Source organism: Sminthopsis crassicaudata, chromosome 3 (genome assembly GCF_048593235.1).
Source record: "Sminthopsis crassicaudata isolate SCR6 chromosome 3, ASM4859323v1, whole genome shotgun sequence".
Lineage (NCBI taxonomy): Eukaryota > Metazoa > Chordata > Mammalia > Dasyuromorphia > Dasyuridae > Sminthopsis > Sminthopsis crassicaudata.
The window spans coordinates 645,153,490-645,174,382 of NC_133619.1; the positions used below are offsets into that span (position 1 = coordinate 645,153,490).

At 46.7% G+C, this 20,893-nt stretch overlaps 1 protein-coding gene across 2 annotated transcripts; it reads right to left on the reverse strand.

Moving 5' to 3' along the window:
- Window positions 1-4,438: 4,438 nt before the first annotated feature.
- On the reverse strand, window positions 4,439-20,317 carry LOC141564972 (uncharacterized). Of its 2 annotated transcripts, none has more exons than XM_074307883.1 (6): window positions 20,224-20,317; window positions 19,107-19,154; window positions 9,216-9,304; window positions 8,736-8,862; window positions 7,569-7,727; window positions 4,439-6,537 (listed from the first exon to the last, which is right to left on the reverse strand). In XM_074307883.1, the coding sequence occupies exons 2-6, from the start codon at window positions 19,123-19,125 to the stop codon at window positions 5,387-5,389; spliced, it is 1,545 nt and encodes a 514-aa protein (XP_074163984.1). In that variant the 5' UTR covers window positions 19,126-19,154; window positions 20,224-20,317; the 3' UTR covers window positions 4,439-5,386. The 2 variants fall into 2 exon arrangements, with proteins under 2 accessions (XP_074163984.1, XP_074163985.1); XM_074307884.1 differs by lacking the exon at window positions 20,224-20,317 and adding an exon at window positions 19,914-20,022.
- Window positions 20,318-20,893: the final 576 nt, after the last annotated feature.

The window sequence follows — 20,893 nt, forward strand, 5'->3', positions numbered from 1 at the left end:
TCTCCATAGTGCCCTAAATAGAACCTTCCCTTGTATCAAAGAACAGTTGAGGAAACTCAGTTTTTGTCAAATAATGATTTTTGTTTCAAAATCTTGGATCTTTGGGTTTATACTGGATTACTATGCTCACTTACTAGAATGCAATTTTTACCTAATCTGTTCCACTGATCCATCACTCTATTTCTCATCTAGTACCAGACTCTTTTTTGATAATTACTGTTTTATAATATAGCTTGAGATCTGGTATGAGCTAGACCACTTTTCACATTTAAAAAAATTTATTCCCTTGATATCCTTGACCTTTTACTCTTCCAGATAAATTCTTATTTTTTCTAGCTCTACAAATAATTTTTGATAGTTTGATAGGTATGGCATTGAATAGATAGATTAATTTAAGTAGAAATGTCTTTTTATCACATTGGCTCAGCCTGTCTATGAGCAATTAATATTTTTCCAATTGTTTTGGATCTTATTTTATTTGTGTGAAAACTGTTTTATAGTTGTGTTCATATAGTTCCTTGGTTTGTCTTTTTCAGCTAGACTCCTAAGTATTTAGGATACTTATACTTAGGAGTATATACTTAGGAATACTTAGGAGTATTTTATATTGCCTACAGTTATTTTAAATAGAAATCCTCTTTCTCTTGTTGTGGGATTTTGTTTCTAATATATAGAAATGCTAATTTGTGTGGATTCATTTTGTATCCTGCAACTTTGCTAAAGTTATTCATTATTTCAAGTAATTTTTTGGTTGATTCTCTGTGATTTTCAAAGTATACCATTATATCATATGCATAGAGTGATAACTTTGTTTCCTTATTGCCCACTCTAATTCCTTTAACTTCTTTTTCTTTTCTTATTGCTATCGCTAACATTTCTAGTACAATATTAAATAATAGAGGTGACAACACCTTTGCTTCACTGCTAAGTTTATTGGGAAGGCTTCTAGCTTATCCCCATTACAGATAATGCTTGCTGGTAGATAAATATTACTTATCATTTTAAAATAAACCCCATTTATTTCTATGATGCCTAGTGTTTTTAGTAGGAATTGGTGCTGTATTTTATCAAAGATTTTTTCTGCATCTATTGTCGGGTTTGTTATTGATATGGTCAGTTATGCTAATAGTTTTCTCAATATTGAACTAGCTGAATGTAATTTTTATTGCATTATTATCTGAAAAGGATGGGTTTACTATTTCTGCTTTTCTGCATTTGGCTATGAAGTTATGTCCTAATGCAACATCAGTTTTTGGGTAGGCACTATGTACTGCTGAGTAAAAAATATATTTCTTTCTATTCCCATTTGCTTTTCTTCAGAGATCTGTCATGGATAAATTTCCCAGAATTTTATTCACTTCCTTGACTTTTTTCTTGTTTATTTTTTGGTTAGATCTATCTAGTTCTGAGAGGGAAAAGTTGAGGTCTCCCACTAGTAGAGTTTTATCACCTATTTTCTCCTGTAACTCATTCAACTTTTCCTCCAAATTAAAAATTTAAGTAAATATATGCATTTGGTGCATATACATTTACTGTTGGTATGACTTCATTGTCTATGGTACCTTTCAGCAAATTTCCTTCTTTATCTCTTTTATTTAGATTCATTTTTGCTTTGTCTGAGATCACGATTGCTATCCCTGCTTTCTTTGATTCAACAATCTATTCAGGAGCTTTTACCCTGTGTGATTCTCTTTTTCACATATGTTTCTTGGGAATAGTATATTAGAAGATTCTGATTTTTAATCTATTTTGTTATCTACTCCTGTTTTATGAGTGAGTTCATCCCATTCATATTTATGGTTATAAAAACTAACTCCATGCTATTTTTTACTTGTTTATCCCTTTCTTTTACTCCTCATTCTTTCCCTCCTCACAAATATTTTACTTCTGATCATCACTTTCCCCAATATACCTTCCCATTTATCAGTTCTCCCTCCCTTCTATTATCCCCATCTCTTTTTGTTTCCTTATAGGGTAAGATAGATTTCTATATCCAACAGACTGTATAGATTATACTCTCTGAGTCTATTTTGGTAAGAGTACAGTTTAATATACACTTTAACATATTTAACATATATTGGACTTCTGTGCCAGCTAGGGGAGGGGTGGGGGAAGGAAGTGAAAAGTTGGAACAGAAGGTTTTGCAAGAGTCAGTGTTGAAAAATTACTCACGCATATGTTTTGTCAATAAAAAGCTATAAAAATAAATTTTAAAAGAACATATCTAATATCTTTCCATATGAAAAATATAAAGTTTAACCTTATTGAATTTCTTATGTTTTTTTCTTTTTTGTTTTTTTTTTATCTTTTGTATGTCTCCCTTGAGTCTCGTATTTGCATATCAAATCTTTTATTCAGCTCTAGCCTTTTAATTAAAAATGCTTGAAAATCCTCTATCTCATTAAGTGTTAATTCCCTCCTCCCCCCAAAATATTCAATTTTTGCTGGGTAGGTGACTTTTGGTTGTAATCTTAATTTCTTTGCTTTCTGGTATATCATACTATATAAGTCCTCTAGTTCTTTAATGTGGAAGCTATCAAATTCTTTGATAGCTGACTGTAGCTTCACAATATTTCAATTGTTTCTTTTTGGCCGCTTGCAATACTTCCTTATTTTTCCAATTTTCCTATTTCTCTAATTTGCTTTTTGAAATCTTTTTTTTATTATTATTATTTTATTTTCCTGAGGTTGGGGTTAAGTGACTTGCTCAGAGTCACACAGCTAAGAAGTGTTAAATGTCTGAGATCAGATTTGAACTCAGGTCCACTTAGGGGCTGGTTCTCTATCTACTGTGCCACCTAGCTGCCCTTTCTTGAAATATTTCTAAAGCTTTTCTAGGAATTGTTCTTGGACCTGAGGCCAAATTACATTTTTCTTTGAGGCTTCACACGTAGTCAATTCTGACACTAGTGTCCTCTTCTAAGTTTATGCTTTGATCCTCCTTATTACTTTAGAAACTTTCTAGAGTCAAGTTCTTTTTTTGCTCATTTTTTTCTGCTGTATGTGTCAGGAAGGGAGAATAAGAAAGGAAGGGAGGGAAAAAGGGAGAGAGACAGAGATCTGGCATTTTTATGTGAGAGCTGGGTTCCGATCCTACACTGTCCTGAGCTTTTTATGGCCGGGCTGTGGACCTAACTACATGCTTTCACTGGGCTTAGGAGCTTTGGCTTCTTGCTCAGCTGCCCTTTTGGCTTGTACTGGGGCAGGTTTGGGGTTTGGTTGCTGGCCTGCTTTAGGGGTGGGACATTGCTGCTTGGTTGTTATAATGACAGAGCCTTTCTGATGGCTAATGCTGGGGAAGGGATCTTGTGGCTTGAAGGTCCCAGCGGGCAGGGTATTACTGTAAGGTAGCCCCAGGAAGGGGCTTCCCTATGGTTATCAGTTGGATCAAGGTGGCTTGTAAGGGCGTGGGGGGGGGGAATTGCTGGGCTGGGGCTTTGCTAGGCTGCTCAGATGGCTGCTTGCCTAGTGGGCTGCTGGTTTGCAGGAGTGTCTGCAAGGTGGGTTGCCCTGGGCTCAGAACTTGCTGTGGGCCTCCTATTGGCAAGCTGGTTGCTGGACCACTGCTCCTGGACTGTACCCTCCTTTCACCCTGGGGACAGACCTTTCCTTCTGTGATACTTTTCTGCTCCAGCAAAGGTGTATTCCAAGTGTTAGGAGTGAGTTGGGAGAGCTTTGGAGGTTTCCTCCTCCCTCCACCATCCTGGCATTGAAAGAGCCATATTCACACTTCTTGCAGCAGAATGATATTCTTTCCATTTGTGTCCCTATTGCCTAGTCTTTCTTCAACTTGTAGGTACCAGCACACGCACACACACAAACACACACACACACACCTGCCAGGAATATTCTGGCACACGATGAACTCATTTCTGACAAACAATTTAGTCATATTTTGGGCATACTTCTACATTGTTATCCAAAATACTCTGGGCAATCCACATCTCTACCAAAAGCGCTTTCACGTGCCCATGACCCCTCAGCTCCACCAGCAGTGACTGCCGCCATTTTTCAGCTATCACTTTTACACTGTACACTTTTACTTGCAGGATTTGAGATAAAACTTAAAAAAAAATTTTTTTGAATTTGTATTTCTCTTATGATAAGAAAATCAGGAATATGATTCCATGTGCCCATTTCAACTTTTTTGAAAAGTGTATCTATCCTCTGACCACTTAGGCTTTGAGTTCTATAACTCAGCTAATTCCCTTGACATCATGGATTTTCAGGATTTTACACTGCTGAGGCAGATCCCCTCTCCCCCCAGTGTAGAGTTTCTCTCTTATTCTTGTGGCATCACTTCTATTTGTTCAAAACCTTTTTAATTTTATGTAACTTAATTGTCTCTTTTGTCTTAAGTGGGCACTTCAATCTAAGATTTGGTCAATATTTCTTTACTGCACTATTGTTGTCCAAAAAAAAAAAAAAAAAAGGATAATTCCTTCATTTCCCCTTTATTTTTAATGGTATGATCACTTATATTAAGGGTATATATCCATTGGTAGTTTATTTTGGCATGGGTTGCAGATGTAAGGCCCATTCCTGGCAAATATTTCCAATTTTCCCAAAGCGGGAGTCCTTCTTTTAGAAGTCATTGTTCTTAGATTTAATAACTTTTAGGTTACTCATTCAAATACTTCTGGACTTTTTTTGTTCAGGATTTATCAAAATATGGAATCTGGCTTCTTTATTTTTTTTTTTCTGGGATTCCAGCACCACAATGGGTTGTCTTGTTTTTTGTCTATGCAGACTTCGGTTGTCCAATTTGCCAATTTTTAAACTTTTCTACTATTCCTTTTTGCATAGTAGAATGTTTGGATTTGTGTCCACTGAAATTAGGAATTTTAACTTTCTGTTCTGAACTACTAATTTTCCTGTTTATCTTTTCTAATTCTATTTGAAGAGCTGCAATGTTCCTTCTAAAGTTTTCAATTCTTTTAAAAAACCTTTTCAATCACTTTGAGGGTCTTTGTACTAGTTTCATTTTTATGGTTAGAGGTCCAGTACTCTTCTTTTACCTGATATTATTCTTCATTATATTTAGAGCTCTGTTTTGTATACTCAGTACTACATTCTGACTAATTTTTCCGCTAAGATTTTCTTTGTAAGGATTTCTTTGCCCTCTGTGTTTGGGGATTTTCTTTACTTTTGGCAAACATATTACTCTTTTGCAAAGACGAAAGGTAACAATTCTGACTTTAACCCCCTCATTTCTTTCCCACCCTCCATACTGGTAAACGTTCCCTACAGAATGACTTCAGTCATGGTAAAGCCTGACAGGTTTTCCCTGTCCATTCTTCGGGTTTCCAGCCAGGATGGATTTACGGACTCCCCTTTCGCATATTCACTGCATCGGTGAATGCTCCTCCGGCTATGGCGGTGGGGCTCAGCCACAGCTGAAGGCTGGCTCGCAGCCCTTAAGCTCGCAGGTTCTTTGGGCACCATGTGTTCCTGCATGACTGTCGAGGGAGGAGCCGCTGGGGAAGGCCTTGCCGCACTCTGCACCCCGATAAGGCTTCTCCCCGGTGTGCGTCCTCCGATGCTTGGAGAGGTTGGAGCTGTTGCTGAAAGCCTTGCCACACTCCGCGCACTCATAGGGCTTCTCCTCCGAGTGGACTCTCTGGTGGCGCGTCAGGGAGGACATCTGGCGGAAGGCCTTGCCGCACTCCCCGCAGGTGTAGGGCTTCTCCCCGGTGTGGATCCGGTGGTGCTGGGTGAACAAGGAGCTCTTCCTGAAGGCCTTGCCGCACTCGTGGCACTTGTAGGGCTCCTCGCCGGTGTGAACGCGCAGGTGCTCGGTCAGGGAGGAGCTCCAGTTGAAGGCTTTGCCGCACTCCCGGCAGCGGTAGGGCTTGTCCCCACTGTGAATCCGCTCGTGCTTCAGCAGGGAGGACTGGTTGGCGAAGGCCTTGCCACACTCCCGGCAGCCGTGGGGCTTATCCCCGCTGTGGATCCTCCGGTGCTTGGTGAGGTTGGACCTCTGGATGAAGGCTGTCCCGCACTGCTCGCACTCGTAGGGCTTCTCCCCACTGTGCGTCCTCTCGTGCTTGATCAGGGAGGCCCGGTTAGTGAAGGCCCTGCCACAGTCCCGGCAGCCGTAGGGCTTCTCCCCGGTGTGGATGCGCCGGTGCTGGGTCAGGGAGGAGCTCCAGTTGAAGGCCTTGCCACAGTCGAGGCAGTGGAAGGGCTTCTCCTTGGTGTGCACCCTCCGGTGCTGGCTCAGGGACGAGTTGCAGCTGAAGGCCTTGCCACACTCGCTGCACTTGTAGAGCTTCTCCCCGGTGTGGAGCCTCTGGTGGAGGAGCAGGTTTGTGCGCCGAGTGAAGACCTTGCCACATTCGGCGCAGGCGTAGAGCTGCCCTTGGGGGGGCGGCCTCTTCTGGGGACTGAGTGGCGGAGGCTGGGGCGGGAGCTTCTCCCACAGCCCCATCCCTCCAAGGGGTCCGTCCCCAAACGTGCAGCTCGGGGGGAAGTCCCCTAACCTCCCGGGGAGTTCCCTTCCTTCTGTTCCCTGCTTCTCACATCTAGCATCCCAAGCTGAAAGAAATTAAGAAGGAAAATAGTTTAAAGTTCAGTTGTTCCGGACCTCGGGGAGTTGATTGGACCTGAACCCGTAAGTCCGCTAGAAGAGACCTGGGACACTCATCCGCTAGACTATGCTGTGCCCCGCTCAGATGTCGGTAAGTCAGCCAGTTGACAAAGCCGGGCCAGGAGCATAGATGAGGACCAAGGACGGACCTGAAGGTCCCAGCCTGGAGAAGGAAAGGCTGAGGAAGGGGACAGCTGTCCTCCTGTATTTGAGGGCTGAGGGAGAAGGAGACAGCTGTTCTCCGCAGCCGTGTGCAAGGACCACCACAGAATCAGACTTGGAGCTGGAAGGGCCCAAACCAGAAAAGAACCAGAACGTGGGGGACATAGCAGGGTGGCCCCCTCCAGGTCTTCCAGCTCATTTCTTTACAGCCAGAAGAGCCTCTCGTTATTAATCGGCTGATGGCTCCCTCAGCTGACCCTGACTGGCTCCTCCACCACCTCGGGCGCTCTTCCCTGCACGGTCTTGAGCTTGTCCATACCCCTTCCTAAAAGTGGCAGCTCCTGACCCCCACGTGGGGACTAAGGAACAAAGTTCCATCTTGCCCTTCTTGCCTCCACTCCCAGCCCTTCCCAGATGACTCCTCTTTCAGGATCTTCTGGTCTGGAGGTGCTTGGAAGAAGCTGCTGCCTGACGGGCTCCTGGGCACTGGGACCTTCACCAAAATGCCCCTGACCTGCTGAGCTCAGCTGAAGGGCCGGGAAGGGGAGTGGGCAGGGAGAACCAAAGGAAGCCGGTGGAAGAGAAGGCCCTCTTGGGAAGTGGAGTGGGGCATTCCCAGAGAGCATCCTTCACAGAGGCAGCCATAGGATCTCAGAAATGGGGTAGCCCCTTGGAGGGGCAAGGTCTTTCACATCAGAGCTGGGAGGACTCTCTCCAAGTGCTCCAAGGGAGCAGTTCAGGTCGTTACTGCTCTAGAGTCTCTGCCACAGCTAAGACCACTTAGACTGGCACTACCCCAAGGGATCGCCCATCTTACCCTGCTGTACCATCCCTGGCTGACCAGCCGGGCTGCTCCACACATGGATTCCTTCGGGGGGACAAGCAGGTCTGGGGGTTCTTCCCCGCCAATCCCAGGCCAAGGGCTCTTCCCCTAGTTCCAGCCAGGGGATCACATCAGACCGGGGATCCAGAAGGCCTGAATATGGGGGAGAACAAGGCACCTGGTCCCCCAGCTTCCCACTGTAGACTCATCCTCGACTCCCCCTCAGCCGCCAAGGTCCCCGATGCTAGCTCTGAGGTGTCTCCCCCCAGCCCCTCAGCCCTGCTTCCTGCTGCCTCAGTGACTGCAAGAGCCCAAGAACCAGTCTTTAGCACATGGTCGCTAGGACCCACCCCATGACCCAACTGCACTCCAGTGCTGGAATTATCCCAAGGGGCCTCCCTTCCCCACCCTCTGGCCCATCCAAACTGGCCTCCTCTCACTGCCTGCACCCCATCCCCGCTGTCTGCTGCCCTCCTTTCTCACACCCAGCCAGCCCAGCTCCGCTGTAGCCTCCCTGGCCCATTGCCTGCTGCTAATATTGGGGCACTAGTTGCGACCTCCAGGAGACTCCAGCATCCTTGAGGCCAGGGACCGCTTTGAATGCCTAGTACACAGCAGGTGCTCAATAAATGCTTACAGAGTCACTGAAGGCAGCTTGGGCTCAAGGTTTCCTTTAAAGGAAGAATGAAAAGAGGCAGCAGGAGGGTGACGGGACATGCTGGGCCCCCAAGACCCCCCATCGGGCTTGATCTCCCCGTCCAAGCATGCAACTCTGGGGCCGCCTCAGAGCCAGACCTCCGCTTCTGCTGGAGGCCGCCCCTCTTGCGGGGGGCGCTTTGGAGGACCACAACAAGGGGGCAGCATCAGGGGCAGGTGTCCAGCCAGCCCCCGGAATAAGCAAGCCTGCCACTGTGGGTGGGCCAGGCCTGTGGAAGTGCCCCCTGAGGGCCCAGGCCTGGGAAGGAGGGTCCAGGAGAGAAGTGGTCTGTGAGTCTCTGTGTGTGTCTGTGTGTGTCCCTTTCTGTCTCTGTCTCTCTCTGCTTCTGTCTCTGTCTTTCTGTCTCTCACTCTCTCTGACTCTGTCTCTGTCTGTCTCTCTCCTCTCTGAACCATGCAAACTGAGCGCCCCAAGATTCTGCGCGCCTCCTTTTCCAGCCTTACCCAGGGACACCAGGTTCCTGTAGTTGTCCAGCATCACCTCCCTGTAGAGCTCCCTCTGCACAGGGCTCAAGAGCCCCCACTCCTCCCGGGTCAAGTCCACAGCCACATCCTTGAAGGTCACTGCCTCCTGAAACCCCAAACATATGCACGCTGGCCGGCTGGCCACCCTGCCAGAGCCCCACGATGGACAGAGGTAGCTCTGAAGAGGTTCTGGCCCCCGCTGGGCCAATGTCCCGGTCATCTGCACTCTGACCTCGGCTCTGTTCCTAACTTGGGAAAGGCTGATAGTTTCCACAGTCAAGTTAGGGAAATGGACCAGGTCCATCTCCAATGGGCCTTTCTTCACCATTAGTGACAAGGAGGGCAGCCTCAGACTCGAGTCAGGTCATCCCAGCTCTTGGCAGTAATCAGGAAGGCTGCCCGTCTGGGCTCTGGAACCTGGGAAAGCAATCCCGCAGAGAAAAGGGACCCCCGACTCACCTGGATTCTGGCCAGCAGAACCCCAGAAGCCATTCTCTCCTCGTGGGGACCGTCGGCTTGTGAAAGGGCAAGACTGAGACCCAGCAAATCTGTGGGGAAAGAGGGAACCCAGGCTGGCTGGTCAGGCCTTGGATCCCTGTAATTAGAAGCCTCTTGATTGCAAGTAGGACACACACACACACACACACACACACACACACACACACACGACAGGTTAAGAACCTTAGTCTAGAATCTCAGGGGAAGCAACAGAAAGAGGAAGGAAGGAAGGGTTTGGGACAAAAAAGACCTACCCAAATTGACTACTACAGAGATCACTCATAGAAAAGCAGAATTATTTATTAGAATCTCGAGAAGCGGAACCCATCCTGGTCTGTGAGCCAGATTCACAGCAGGAGAGAGCCACTCCTTTGAAAATGTTCGCTGCTTTTATACATTTCAGACAAAGAACCCCCCAATCCCACCCTCTATATGTTGTCATTGGTCACATAAGTCTACTGTTCCCCTAGTTGGTCAGTGGAATGTAGTAGATGTATAGCTCTCTCACCAGTGCCCTTCTTTGAACAATAGAATATAGTCCAGACCTTATCTAAAACCACAGCTTCCTAAACTGAGGCCTTTAAGGCTTTAGATAACAATCCTTAATCAATATGTTCTTAATCTGTAAGTTCTTCACCTTTTTACCACAAGGAAGGAAGGAAGGAAGGAAGGAAGGAAGGAAGGAAGGAAGGAAGGAAGGAAGGAAGGAAGGAAGGAAGGAAGGAAGGAAGGAAGGAAGGAAGGAAGGAAGGAAGGAAGGAAAGAAGGAAAGGAGGGAAAGAAGGGAGGGAGGGAAGGAGGGAGGGAGGGAGGGAGGGAGGGAGGGAGGGAGGGAGGGAGGAAGGAAGGAAGGAAGGAAGGAAGGAAGGAAGGAAGGAAGGAAGGAAGGAAGGAAGGAAGGAAGGAAGGAAGGGAGGGAGGGAGGGAGGGAGGAAGGAAAGAAAGGAGGGAAAGAAGGAAGGGAGAAATAAAGGAGGGAAAGAAGGAAGGGAGAAATAAAGGAGTGGAGGGAGGGAAGGAAGGAAAGATGGAAGGAAGGAAGGAAGGAAGAAAGAGAGAGAAAGGAAGGAAGGAAGGAAGGAAGGAAGGAAGGAAGGAAGGAAGGAAGGAAGGAAGGAAGGAAGGAAGGAAGGAAGGAAGGAAGGAAGGAAGGAAGGAAGGAAGGAAGGAAGGAAGGAAGGAAGGGAGAAAAAAAAAAGAAAGAACGGAGGGAGAGAGGGGAAAAAATGGAGGGAGAGAAGGAAAGAAGGAATAGGGAGGGGAAAAAGGAGGGAGAAAGGGAGGGAGGGACACCAGACCTTCAAGTGTATACTAAAGCAGCTCCCTTTAACAACCTTGAGGGGCATTATAACTCAAAGACCCTGAAACAGCAGTTTGGGTGGGTCTTTGAGGGAGGGAGCTCAGAGCCAAGGGTCCTTGTCCAGAGGTGTCCTGCCCTATGTAAGCAAAAGCGAGGAGGTCAGACCACATCATTCTCAGAGGGAGGGAGATAGCACCGGCTGAGTAACCCTGTCCAGCTGTGCTGGGCACTGGACCCGAGGCAATGCCCTGGAGAAGAGGCCCTTTCACGTGCAGACTGGAAGCCCCAAATACAGGGCACAGTTCTGAGGTGCCTCCCACCACCCGCTCTCTGCCTTCCCAGCCACGTTTCCCTCCATCTTTTCCTCTCCCTCTGTCCCACTCCAGAATCTTCCCATCTATTCGGAGATTATCCCTGGAAAGCTGGGGGGGGGGGGGGGGGGGAGGGAGGCACCTTCTTCCAAGCACTCCTCTGCAGGTAGGGCGGCCTGAAGCACAAGGACAGCTGTGTACCCTTGTGCTACCGGGCATGTGCTAGAATCACATCAGAACAAGGACACCCACCCTTGGCCTTGTTTGGGTTTGTGCACTCACACTGTGGGGAGGTGCCTGGGTCAGATCAGCCCTGTGCCTCAGATTTTTTCCTGGGCAATGGGCAGGGCTCTCCATGGAGGACCTTGGGATCTTCACAGCCTCCTTTGGCCTCTCTGCCTCCAGGCTCGCCCCAGGTGACATCCCACAATCCCCTTGTCACTCAGCCCTTAATGCCAGGACAAGTGTAAGCCCTGGAGCCTCAAGCTCTCCCAAATTTTGTTCCAGCCTCTCCACAGGTGCCTCCCAGGGCACACACTGCCTTTGGAGCACCCAAGATGATCTCGGTCCCTGAGGTCCCTGAGGGGCTCCCATGTACTTATGGGGGAAGGTAGCCCCAAAGGGGAGAGTGCTTCTTGGGGAGAGGCTCAAGTCTGGTCTCAGAGCTCAGCACCGACCCTACCCGTGAGGACCTTCACCCACCAGACCCAAAGGGAAGCTGGCAGCCGGCTCTAGCTCAGAGACCTCTAGGGAGTGCCAGCCTGGCCCAGGACGCTCAGGGCAGTGATCAATCAATGCCTGCAAATCCCGCTTCTCACACTATTGCTCTGGTTTTGTCCACAGGGCAGTTCAAAAACCCTCGGAGGCTGTCCCCTACAGCCAGCTCTCCTCCAAGAAAAGCCCCACCTGCTCCAGCCTCAAGGCCCTTCCTGCTGGCCACTGGCTATGTAGTGCAGGCCAGGACAAAGAAAGGGAACCCCTTGTCACAAAGTCAAATCTCTGGTCCCTCTCTGTAAGGAAGGGGCAGCCCATCTGGGACAGCCCATCTCATGAGTGCAGAGCTGGGTTCTTTCCCCAAAATTACTCATCTGTGCAACCTGCGGTCCTTGTTCTGACTGCACTGGTTCCACCCTGCGCCAGTCCACACTTCCCCAAATTCCTCTGGCTCTCCAGAGCACAATCACATCTACGATGGTCTGAGGCACCACAGCCGCTCTCGGCTCTCTGCCCCTCATTTTCCAGTTAACTCTTCCCCTTCAGGATGGGGACCATGGCTCTGCTGGCAGCCATGACCTCAGTGTGATTATTTTCCATTTAGGATTCCTCGAAATAGTGGCCAGGGTTTTTTTGTTTGTTTGTTTTGTTTTGTTTTGTTTATTAAACAGCATGATTTCCAGGGAGTCTGATATCTATTTAAATTCTCTGTCCTCAGCCTGCCTTCGAGGCCAGTGGTTTCTGATATCTTATGTCTTACAGTTTATCTTCCTCAATCTTTTGGTTTTGTTCTAACATTTCTTGTGGTCTCAGTCACCAATTTGTGGGGGCTATTCCCAGTTTTAAGGGAATGTACTCCGGGTCAGGTTTACCATATTCTCTTTGAAGCTCTTGATTCTCCTGCCAATGCATTCTTCCAGAGATTTTTCTTTCATCTGTTTTTATCTCTTGTTTCTTTTCTTCTGAGTATTCATATAGGTCTTGTGGGAAATAATTTTTTTTTCCTTTTCTCTAGCTGTCCATGAGTTATTGTCTCCTTCAAGGGCATTTTTAGATTGGCCATTTAAAAAAAAATTTTTTTTTTATTCATTTTTCCAAATTATCCCCTCCCTCCCTCCACTCCCTCCCCCCGATGGCAGGTAATCCCATACATTTTACATGTGTTACAATATAACCTAGATACAATATATGTGTGTAAATACCATTTTCTTGTTGCACATTAATTATTAGCTTCCGAAGGTATAAGTAACCTGGGTAGATAGACAGTAGTGCTAACAATTTACATTCACTTCCCACTGTTCCTTCTCTGGGTGTCGTTATTTCTGTCCATCATTGATCAACTGGAAGTGAGTTGGATCTTCTTTATGTTGAAGATTTCCACTTCCATCAGAATACATCCTCATACAGTATTGTTGTTGAAGTGTATAGTGATCTTCTGGTTCTGCTCATTTCACTCAGCAACAGTTGATTTAAGTCTCTCCAAGCCTCTCTGTATTCCTCCTGCTGGTCATTTCTTACAGAGCAATAATATTCCATAACCTTCATATACCACAATTTACCCAACCATTCTCCAATTGATGGACATCCATTCAACTTCCAGTTTCTAAGTATAACAAAAATAGCTGCCACAAACATTTTGGCACATACAGGTCCCTTTCCACTCTTTAGTATTTCTTTGGGATATAATCCCAATCACAGCAATGCTGGGTCAAAGGGTATGCACATTTTGATAACTTTTTGGGCATAGTTCCAAATTGCTCTCCAGAATGGCTAGATTCTTTCACAACTCCACCAACAATGTATCAGTGTCCCAGTTTTCCCACATCCCCTCCAACATTCATCATTATTTGATCCTGTCATCTTAGCCAGATTGGCCATTTTTAATACAGGTCAGTGTTTTCCTTTCCTCTGGCTTTGTTCTTCAGTTGTACAGAACCATATAGTACTCTACAGTACCATGCAGTACCTTACTGTATTATACAGAACCACATAGTACACAAACCATATAATACTTTACAGAACCATATATACTCTACGCACCTTGCAGTACTATGCAGTCCCATGGAAGCCTGCTGCTCCTGCTGCCTCCAGAGTGAGCCATGTCTCTGGCCATCCCACTGGGACATGTCCTCCTCTTTGCACTGACTTTGCCAGAGATCCACTCTCCTGAGGACCCTGTGCAGGTTGGGTTGAAAGAAGTCACTTCTGGAGTTTTCAATGGATGTCTTCTGGATAAGTAAGTAGATGCTCTGTGGTCCACTTCAGGAGCCATCTTGATTGAAAGTGGAGTTGCATTTTCTCCCTTCTCTGGAGACAAGCTTCTGGGTCATATTAATGATGGTTACTTTCCAATTTGTTTTTTTTTTCCTCTTTCCGTTTATATCATTATTGTCATTGTACATATTGTCCCTAGGTCTCCTTGTCTCACTCTGCATCAGTTCATATAAATCTTTCCATGATTCTCTGATTTTTCACATTTCTCATTTCTTACGGCACTGTAATCTCCCACTAAATTCACAGGATTTTTGGCCATTCTCAACCAGATGAACATTTTGTTGTAGTTTCAGGTTCTTTGCTACCCCACTGAAATGCTGCTGGAAATGTTGGTGCTGATGGGACCCTCCTGTCCCGGACCTCCCTGGGGCACGAGACAAGCCCTGAGAGCTCTGGACCTTAGGGGACAAACATTCAGTCACTTTGGACATTAATTGCAAAGTACTTCCCAGAATGGATGGACCAGCTCTCAGCTGCATCAACCACATGTTCATTGAGCAGGACACCTAACTTATGTAGTGCTAACTTTGCCAGACATTGTGGTCTCACTTGGTCCATAGAGCGACTCTGGGAGGTGGGGTTATCAGAGAGTTTGAGGCTCCCCCAGGGTCACTGACTTCGGCCCTCCCTAACCCCCTCCCATTAGTTATTCCTTTCTTTGATGATTTGCTGAGCAGCCATGAATCCTCAGACTTGTCTAGATCGGCATTTTGCAGTTCTTAACTGGCGCATCTTCTGAAACCGGCTTCTGAATTGGCAGGTCTGGGCCCCTGCTCGGTCCTCCAACCTCTCTCACCCCTCACAGTGTCACATGTCCCCCCAACACCACCTTCTCCACTGAGCCCCTCCACAGCCCCCCCTCCTCTTCCATGCCCCCTCAGTGCTGAAGCATCCTGGCTCTCCCTAGAGGCCCACAGGAGCCAAAGCTTTCCTCCTGCAACCCACTGCCAGACTGAGTCCTGTGGTTCACATGGCCGAGCTGGAGATGCCCTCCATCCCTCTTTGCAGAGTTTGGGGAGTGTCTGGGAGAGTGGGCCACCCTTGCACATGCTGCTGATGTTTGGGCTGCTTTTGCTGAAGGGATTTTTACCTTTCATCCTGTGTCACAAGCAATAGCCTGGGGGGTGGGGTAAAGAAGGAGGGTGCAACCCATATACCAAGATAAGATCAAAATGGGTCCATGATTTAGGCATAAAGAGGGAGATAATAAATAGATTAGAGGAACAGAGGATAATCTACCTCTCAGACTTGTGGAGGAGGAAGGAATTTATGACCAGAGGAGAACTAGAGATCATTATTGATCACAAAATAGAAGATTTTGATTACATCAAACTAAAAAGTTTCTGTACAAATAATACTAATGCAAACAAGATTAGAAGGGAAGTAACAAATTGGGAAAATATTTTTAAAAACAAAGGTTCTGACAAAGGTCTCATTTCCAAAATATATAGAGAACTGACCATAATTTATAAGAAACCGAACCATTCTCCAATTGATAAATGGTCAAAGGATATGAACAGACAATTCTCAGAGGAAGAAATTGAAACTATATCCACTCACATGAAAGAGTGTTCCAAATCACTACTGATCAGAGAAATGCAAATTAAGACCACTCTGAGATACCACTACACACCTGTCAGATTGGCTAAGATGACAGGAACAAATAATGACAAATGTTGGAGGGGATGTGGGGAAATTGGGACACTGATACATTGCTGGTGGAGTTGTGAAAGAATCCAGCCATTCTGGAGAGCAATCTGGAATTATGCCCAAAAAGTTATCAAACTGTGCATACCCTTTGACCCAGCAGCGCTACTACTGGGATTATATCCCAAAGAAATACTAAAGAGTGGAAAGAGACATATATGTGCCAAAATGTTTGTGGCAGCTCTTTTTGTTGTAGCTAGAAACTGGAAGATGAATGGATGTCCATCAGTTGGAGAATGGTTGGGTAAATTGTGGTATATGAAGGTTATGGAATATTATTGCTCGGTAAGAAATGACCAGCAGGAGGAATACAGAGAGGCCTGGAGAGACTTAGGTCAACTGATGCTGAGTGAAATGAGCAGAACCAGAAGATCACTGTATACTTCAACAACAATACTGTATGAGGATGTATTCTGATGGAAGTGGAAATCTTCAACATAAAGAAGATCCAACTCACTTCCAGTTGATCAATGATGGACAGAAATAACTATACCCAGAGAAGGAACACTGGGAAGTGAATGTAAATTGTTAGCACTAATATCTGTCTGCCCAGGTTGCATGTACCTTCGGAATCTAATGTTTATTGTGCAACAAGAAAATGATATTCACACAAAAAAAAAAAAAAAAAAAAAAAAAAAAAAAAAGAAGGAGGGTGCATCCAGAAACATGGTATCAGAAAAGCAAAGACTAAAAAGAAAGGTTTAGCAATGAAGGTCCTCAAAAGCTCCTTCGAGCCCTTTCTGTGGAGGGGAGGAGCTGGAACCCGAGGGGCTGCCCACCTGGGGAATGGCTGACTAAAGTATGCATGAAAGTTAGGGAATAGTGTTCTGTAAGAAACAGCCAGCAGGATGAGTTCAGGGAGGCTGGAGAGATTCACAGGAACTGGTGCTGAGAGAAATAAGCAGGACCAGAGGACATTGTACACGGCAACAACAAGACCATCCGATGATCAGTTCTGACTCTTCTCAACAGCGAGGTGATTCAGACCAGTTCCAATGGTCTTGTGCTGAAGGAGAGCCATCTGCACTCAGGGAGAGGACGGTGGGAACTGGCTGTGGACTACAACATAGCATCTTCACTCTTTTTGTTGCACTTTGCTGGCTTTTTGTTTTCTTTCTCATTTTTTTTTCCTTTTTGATCTGATTTTTCTCATGCAACATTATAATTGTGAAAATACTTGTAGAAGAAATGCACATGTTTAACATATATTGGATTACTTGCCACCTGGGGAGGGGGCAGGGGCAAGGAGGACAAAATTTGCAACACAAGATTTTGCAAGAGTGAATGTTGAAAATTATCTATGCATATATTTTGAAAATAAAAAGCTTAAAACAAAAAGGTCCTTTAAAAAAGGGGCAGAGCAAAATGTTTGTGGCAGCTCTTTTTGTTGTGGCTAGAAACTGGAAGTTGAATGGATGTCCATCAGTTGGAGAATGGTTGGGTAAATTATGGTATATGAAGGTTATGGAATATTATTGCTCTGTAAGAAATGACCAACAGGAGAAATAGAGAGAGGCTTGGAGAGACTTACATCAACTGATGCTGAGTGAAATGAGCAGAACCAGGAGATCACTGTACACTTCAACAACAATACTGTATGAGGATGTATTCTGATGGAAGTGGAAATCTTCAATATAGAGAAGAGCCAACTCACTTCCAGTTGATCAATGATGGACAGAGGTAGCTACACCCAGAGAAGAAACACTGGGAAGTGAATGTAAATTGTTAGCACTAATATCTGTCTGCCCAGGTTGCATGTACCTTCGGAATCTAATGTTTATTGTGCAACAAGAAAATGGTATTCACACACATGTATTGTATCTAGACTATATTGTAACACATGTAAAATGTATGGGATTGCCTGTCATGGGGGGAGGGAATAGAGGGAGGGAGGGATAATTTGGAAAAATGAATACAAGGGATAATATTATAAAAAATATATATATAATAAAAAATTATTAATTAAAAAAAAAATAAAGACAAGCAGATAGGATGGGAAAAAAAAAAAAAAGGGGGGGGCAGAGCTCCCTGGCCCTGGAATCAGAGGGCCTGCCTTCAGGTCCTGGCAGCTTTTTCTCAGCCTCAGATTCTCAGAGTTAAATGCAGCCTCGGGGCTGTCCTCCACTCCAGAGCCCTGAGAAGCTGTGATTGCCCAGAGCCAAGTCTGAGCTCAGAAGCCCCAATAGAGGCCCAAGTGGTGGGCCTTATAGACAGCCAGCCAGCCCCTCTTCACCTCCATCTCCTCAAAGGGCGAACTCCCTCCCTGCAGAGTTCTGCTCCTCAAGCATCAAAGTCTCTCCTAAACCTAAAGTTATCTTAGATTTACTTGTCTACACCTTACATTTAGTCCTGTGTGTGCTTACACCAGACAGAATGTAACGTCCCAGAGAACCTTTCTTTTTGTCCTCCCGTCCAGGGCTTAGCTCCCAGTAGGTGTTTTTAAAATGCTGCCAGAAAGATCTAGGAAGACTTGAATGACTTGATGCAAAGTGAAGGGCCCCGGAGCATGTTGTACAGAAACAGCCGAATTATTCCTGAAGGACATGAAGGACTTAGCTCTTCTCAACAATACAAGGTCCAAGATAACCCAAAGGCCCGAAGCCCACCATCTGCCCCCAGAGAAAGAATCGAAAGTAACTGAAGGCGGACTGAAGCAAGCTACCTTTTAATTTCTTTCTTTCATATTTTCTCTTTTGTTCAAGTCTTTTTGTAACAAATGACTGATATGGAAATGTTTGCCATAACTGCACGTTTATAAGTTCTATCGTATTGCTTACTGTCTCAGGGAAGTAAGGGATACAACTTGGAACTCAAAACTTTAAATTTTTTGTTTGTTTGTTTTTAAATGTTAAACACTTGCTACTCAACAACTCAAAGGGTAACAGCATGGATAAGAAAACTAAAGTGGAAATTTTGTTGCACTTAAGAAACAATTTTTCCAAAAAATAAAGATCCATAATACAGAACGAAAAGAAGCGAAATCAACTATGCATCAAGAAATTCCCCAAAGCAGGAATTGCCATCCTAACATCAGAAGGGGCAAAAATAAGAGTCACAAAATCATGAGAGAAAAACAGGAAAGCTAGAAGACATCAGTGAACACCCTTGTTATTGAAGATGTAGGCACTCAGTGGAATAGGAGCTAAAATCACTTTGCGAGTGGCCAAAAGACATTATTGACACAACTGGGCATGTTCTTTTTCTTTCTTTCTTTTTTTTGAGACTACATCCATCCACCAATCAATCAACAAAATATCTATAAAACCGGACAGGCTGTAGAAGTTAGGTTGGAAAAAACTCCCTGTCTCTGAAGGGAAAGGTGAGGTACCAATTTCCCAATCTCATGAAGAGTGGTCAGTGCCAGGGACACCAGAAGTAACTGTAGAAAACTGGAAATGTTTAAACGCATCCTTTATGGATCAAGCTGAAATTTAAATAAGAGGCAGCGCGATACATGGAGTGCATAATGCCACGGCAAAAACAAGCTCCCCAACGAGAAACAGCAACAACAAATTACGGGAAAAGGAGCATGACAAGGAGACATACCAAGTTTGGGAGGATGCATCGAAAACCGTCCTTAGAAGGAAAATTGCTCTGAAAACAAGAACAGAATTAGGAAAAGGGTCAATAAACTGAGCGGGATTTTCTTAAAAACCACAATTTATGAAGTCTGCCAGTCAGTACACCCACAGGAAGTCCCAAAGCAAGCAAAAAAGGCAACCAGGCTGAGTCCCAGCGTGAGGCTCTAAGTGGGCACGCCATGCCCCGCACAGTGTCTCCCGGGGGCAGCCAGGAAGAGGAAAGGAGGGGGAGGGGAATGAGGAGAAGGGGAAGGGGGGAAGGAAGGGAGAGGAAAGAGAGGAGGGAGGGGGAGGAGGGGAGGGGGGAGGGGGGGAGGAAGGGAGAGGAAAGAAAGGGGGGGAGGAGGGGAAGGGGGGAGGAGGGGAGGGAAGGGGGGAAGGGAAGAGGGAGGAGGGGGAAAGGGAAAAGGGGAGGAGGGGAGGGAGAGAGAGGAAGAGGAGGAGGGAAAGGGGGAAAGGAAGAGAGAGGAGGGGGAAAGGGAAAAGGGGAGGAGGGGAGGGAGAGAGAGGAAGAGGAGGAGGGAAAGGGGGAAGGGAAGAGGGAGGAGAGGAGGAACTCAGGGAGAAGAGGAGAGGAGAAGAGAGGGAGGAGGAAGAGCCTGGCCAGAGGAGACCAGAGCGAGCCGCACTGAGGGCCCAGTGGAGGCAGGACCCCAAGATCGTCTTCTTCCCCCTCCAAGTCTTCAGGTGCCTCCAGAGCAGGGCAGGACAGCCTCAGGCCTCCTTTTTGTATCCTAGCACACAGTAGGTGTTTCATAAATGCTTATTGTACTTTAAATCTCAGGCAGCCCGCACCCGGGGGCGTGAAAGAACAACTAAGGAGGGCCTGGAAACCGCTGCCGATTGGAGCCGGAATCCCGTTATCCTCTCCAGCGCGCACTCGGGGTCCACCCCACGACACACACGGTGCACACCCAGTAAGCACTACCACCATCACTCACAAGAACACACCCGGAGGCGCAGGCGCACAAGCCTAAAGGCGCCTCCCTCACCCACCCCCAGCAGTCCCACGCGAACACCCGCAGAGCCCCCTTCAGACCCTCCCCGCCCCTCCCGGTGACGTCACTCAGGAGGGGGCTCACCTCAGCGTGCCTCTCCCCCTCCGCTCCCCTGGCAGCCCGCAGCTTGCTTCTGGCGCCAGCTGTACATTGCGCCTGCGCAGACGGTCATCCTTACTCCGCCCAGCCATGGAGACGCCGCGTGAAGACTTCTGGGAAACGGAGTCCCGAACCTCCCCAGGTGCGCAGGTGCAGCTGGAGGAACTGGCGAGGGGCGGGGCCTGTTGGGGGCGGGGCCTCGGCTCTCGTGCTTGGGGGAGCCGTGCATTTGCGCCGGTGCAGACCCTCCCCTCCACCACACTGGGCCTCAGTAGTTCCTCCACAGGTTAGAAAGATCTGGGTCCCTCTTACTGGCCCACCCAGTTGGCTCTTGTGTGCCTCAGTTTCTTCATCTGTCACATGGGAATAGTGATAGCTATTTCTCGCAGCTGTATGGGGCAGCGGGTAGCTCAGTGAATAGGACCCTGGCCTGGAGGCAGGAAGATCTGAGTTCTAACATTCACAGGCTGTGTGACCCCAGGCAAGTCACGTGCCCCTGGGTGCCTCGTGCCTGCAGTCCTGGGATGGGAGTGTCTGTGTTGCGATGTAATTGGGTGCGTATGTAAGTGCATCTGCCCTCAGATGGGGATATGTGTGTGACGTGCGAGCGTGGGGGGGGGCGGACCCCATGCGCGCACCCGGACCCCAGACACGG

Coding starts and splice junctions, on each gene's coding strand:
- LOC141564972 (XM_074307883.1), bottom strand. Junction 8,863..9,215: donor TTCTGCTGGCCAGAATCCAG/GTGAGTCGGGGG, acceptor TTGGGGTTTCAG/GAGGCAGTGACCTTCAAGGA. Junction 6,538..7,568: donor GCCAGGGATGGTACAGCAGG/GTAAGATGGGCG, acceptor AATTTCTTTCAG/CTTGGGATGCTAGATGTGAG.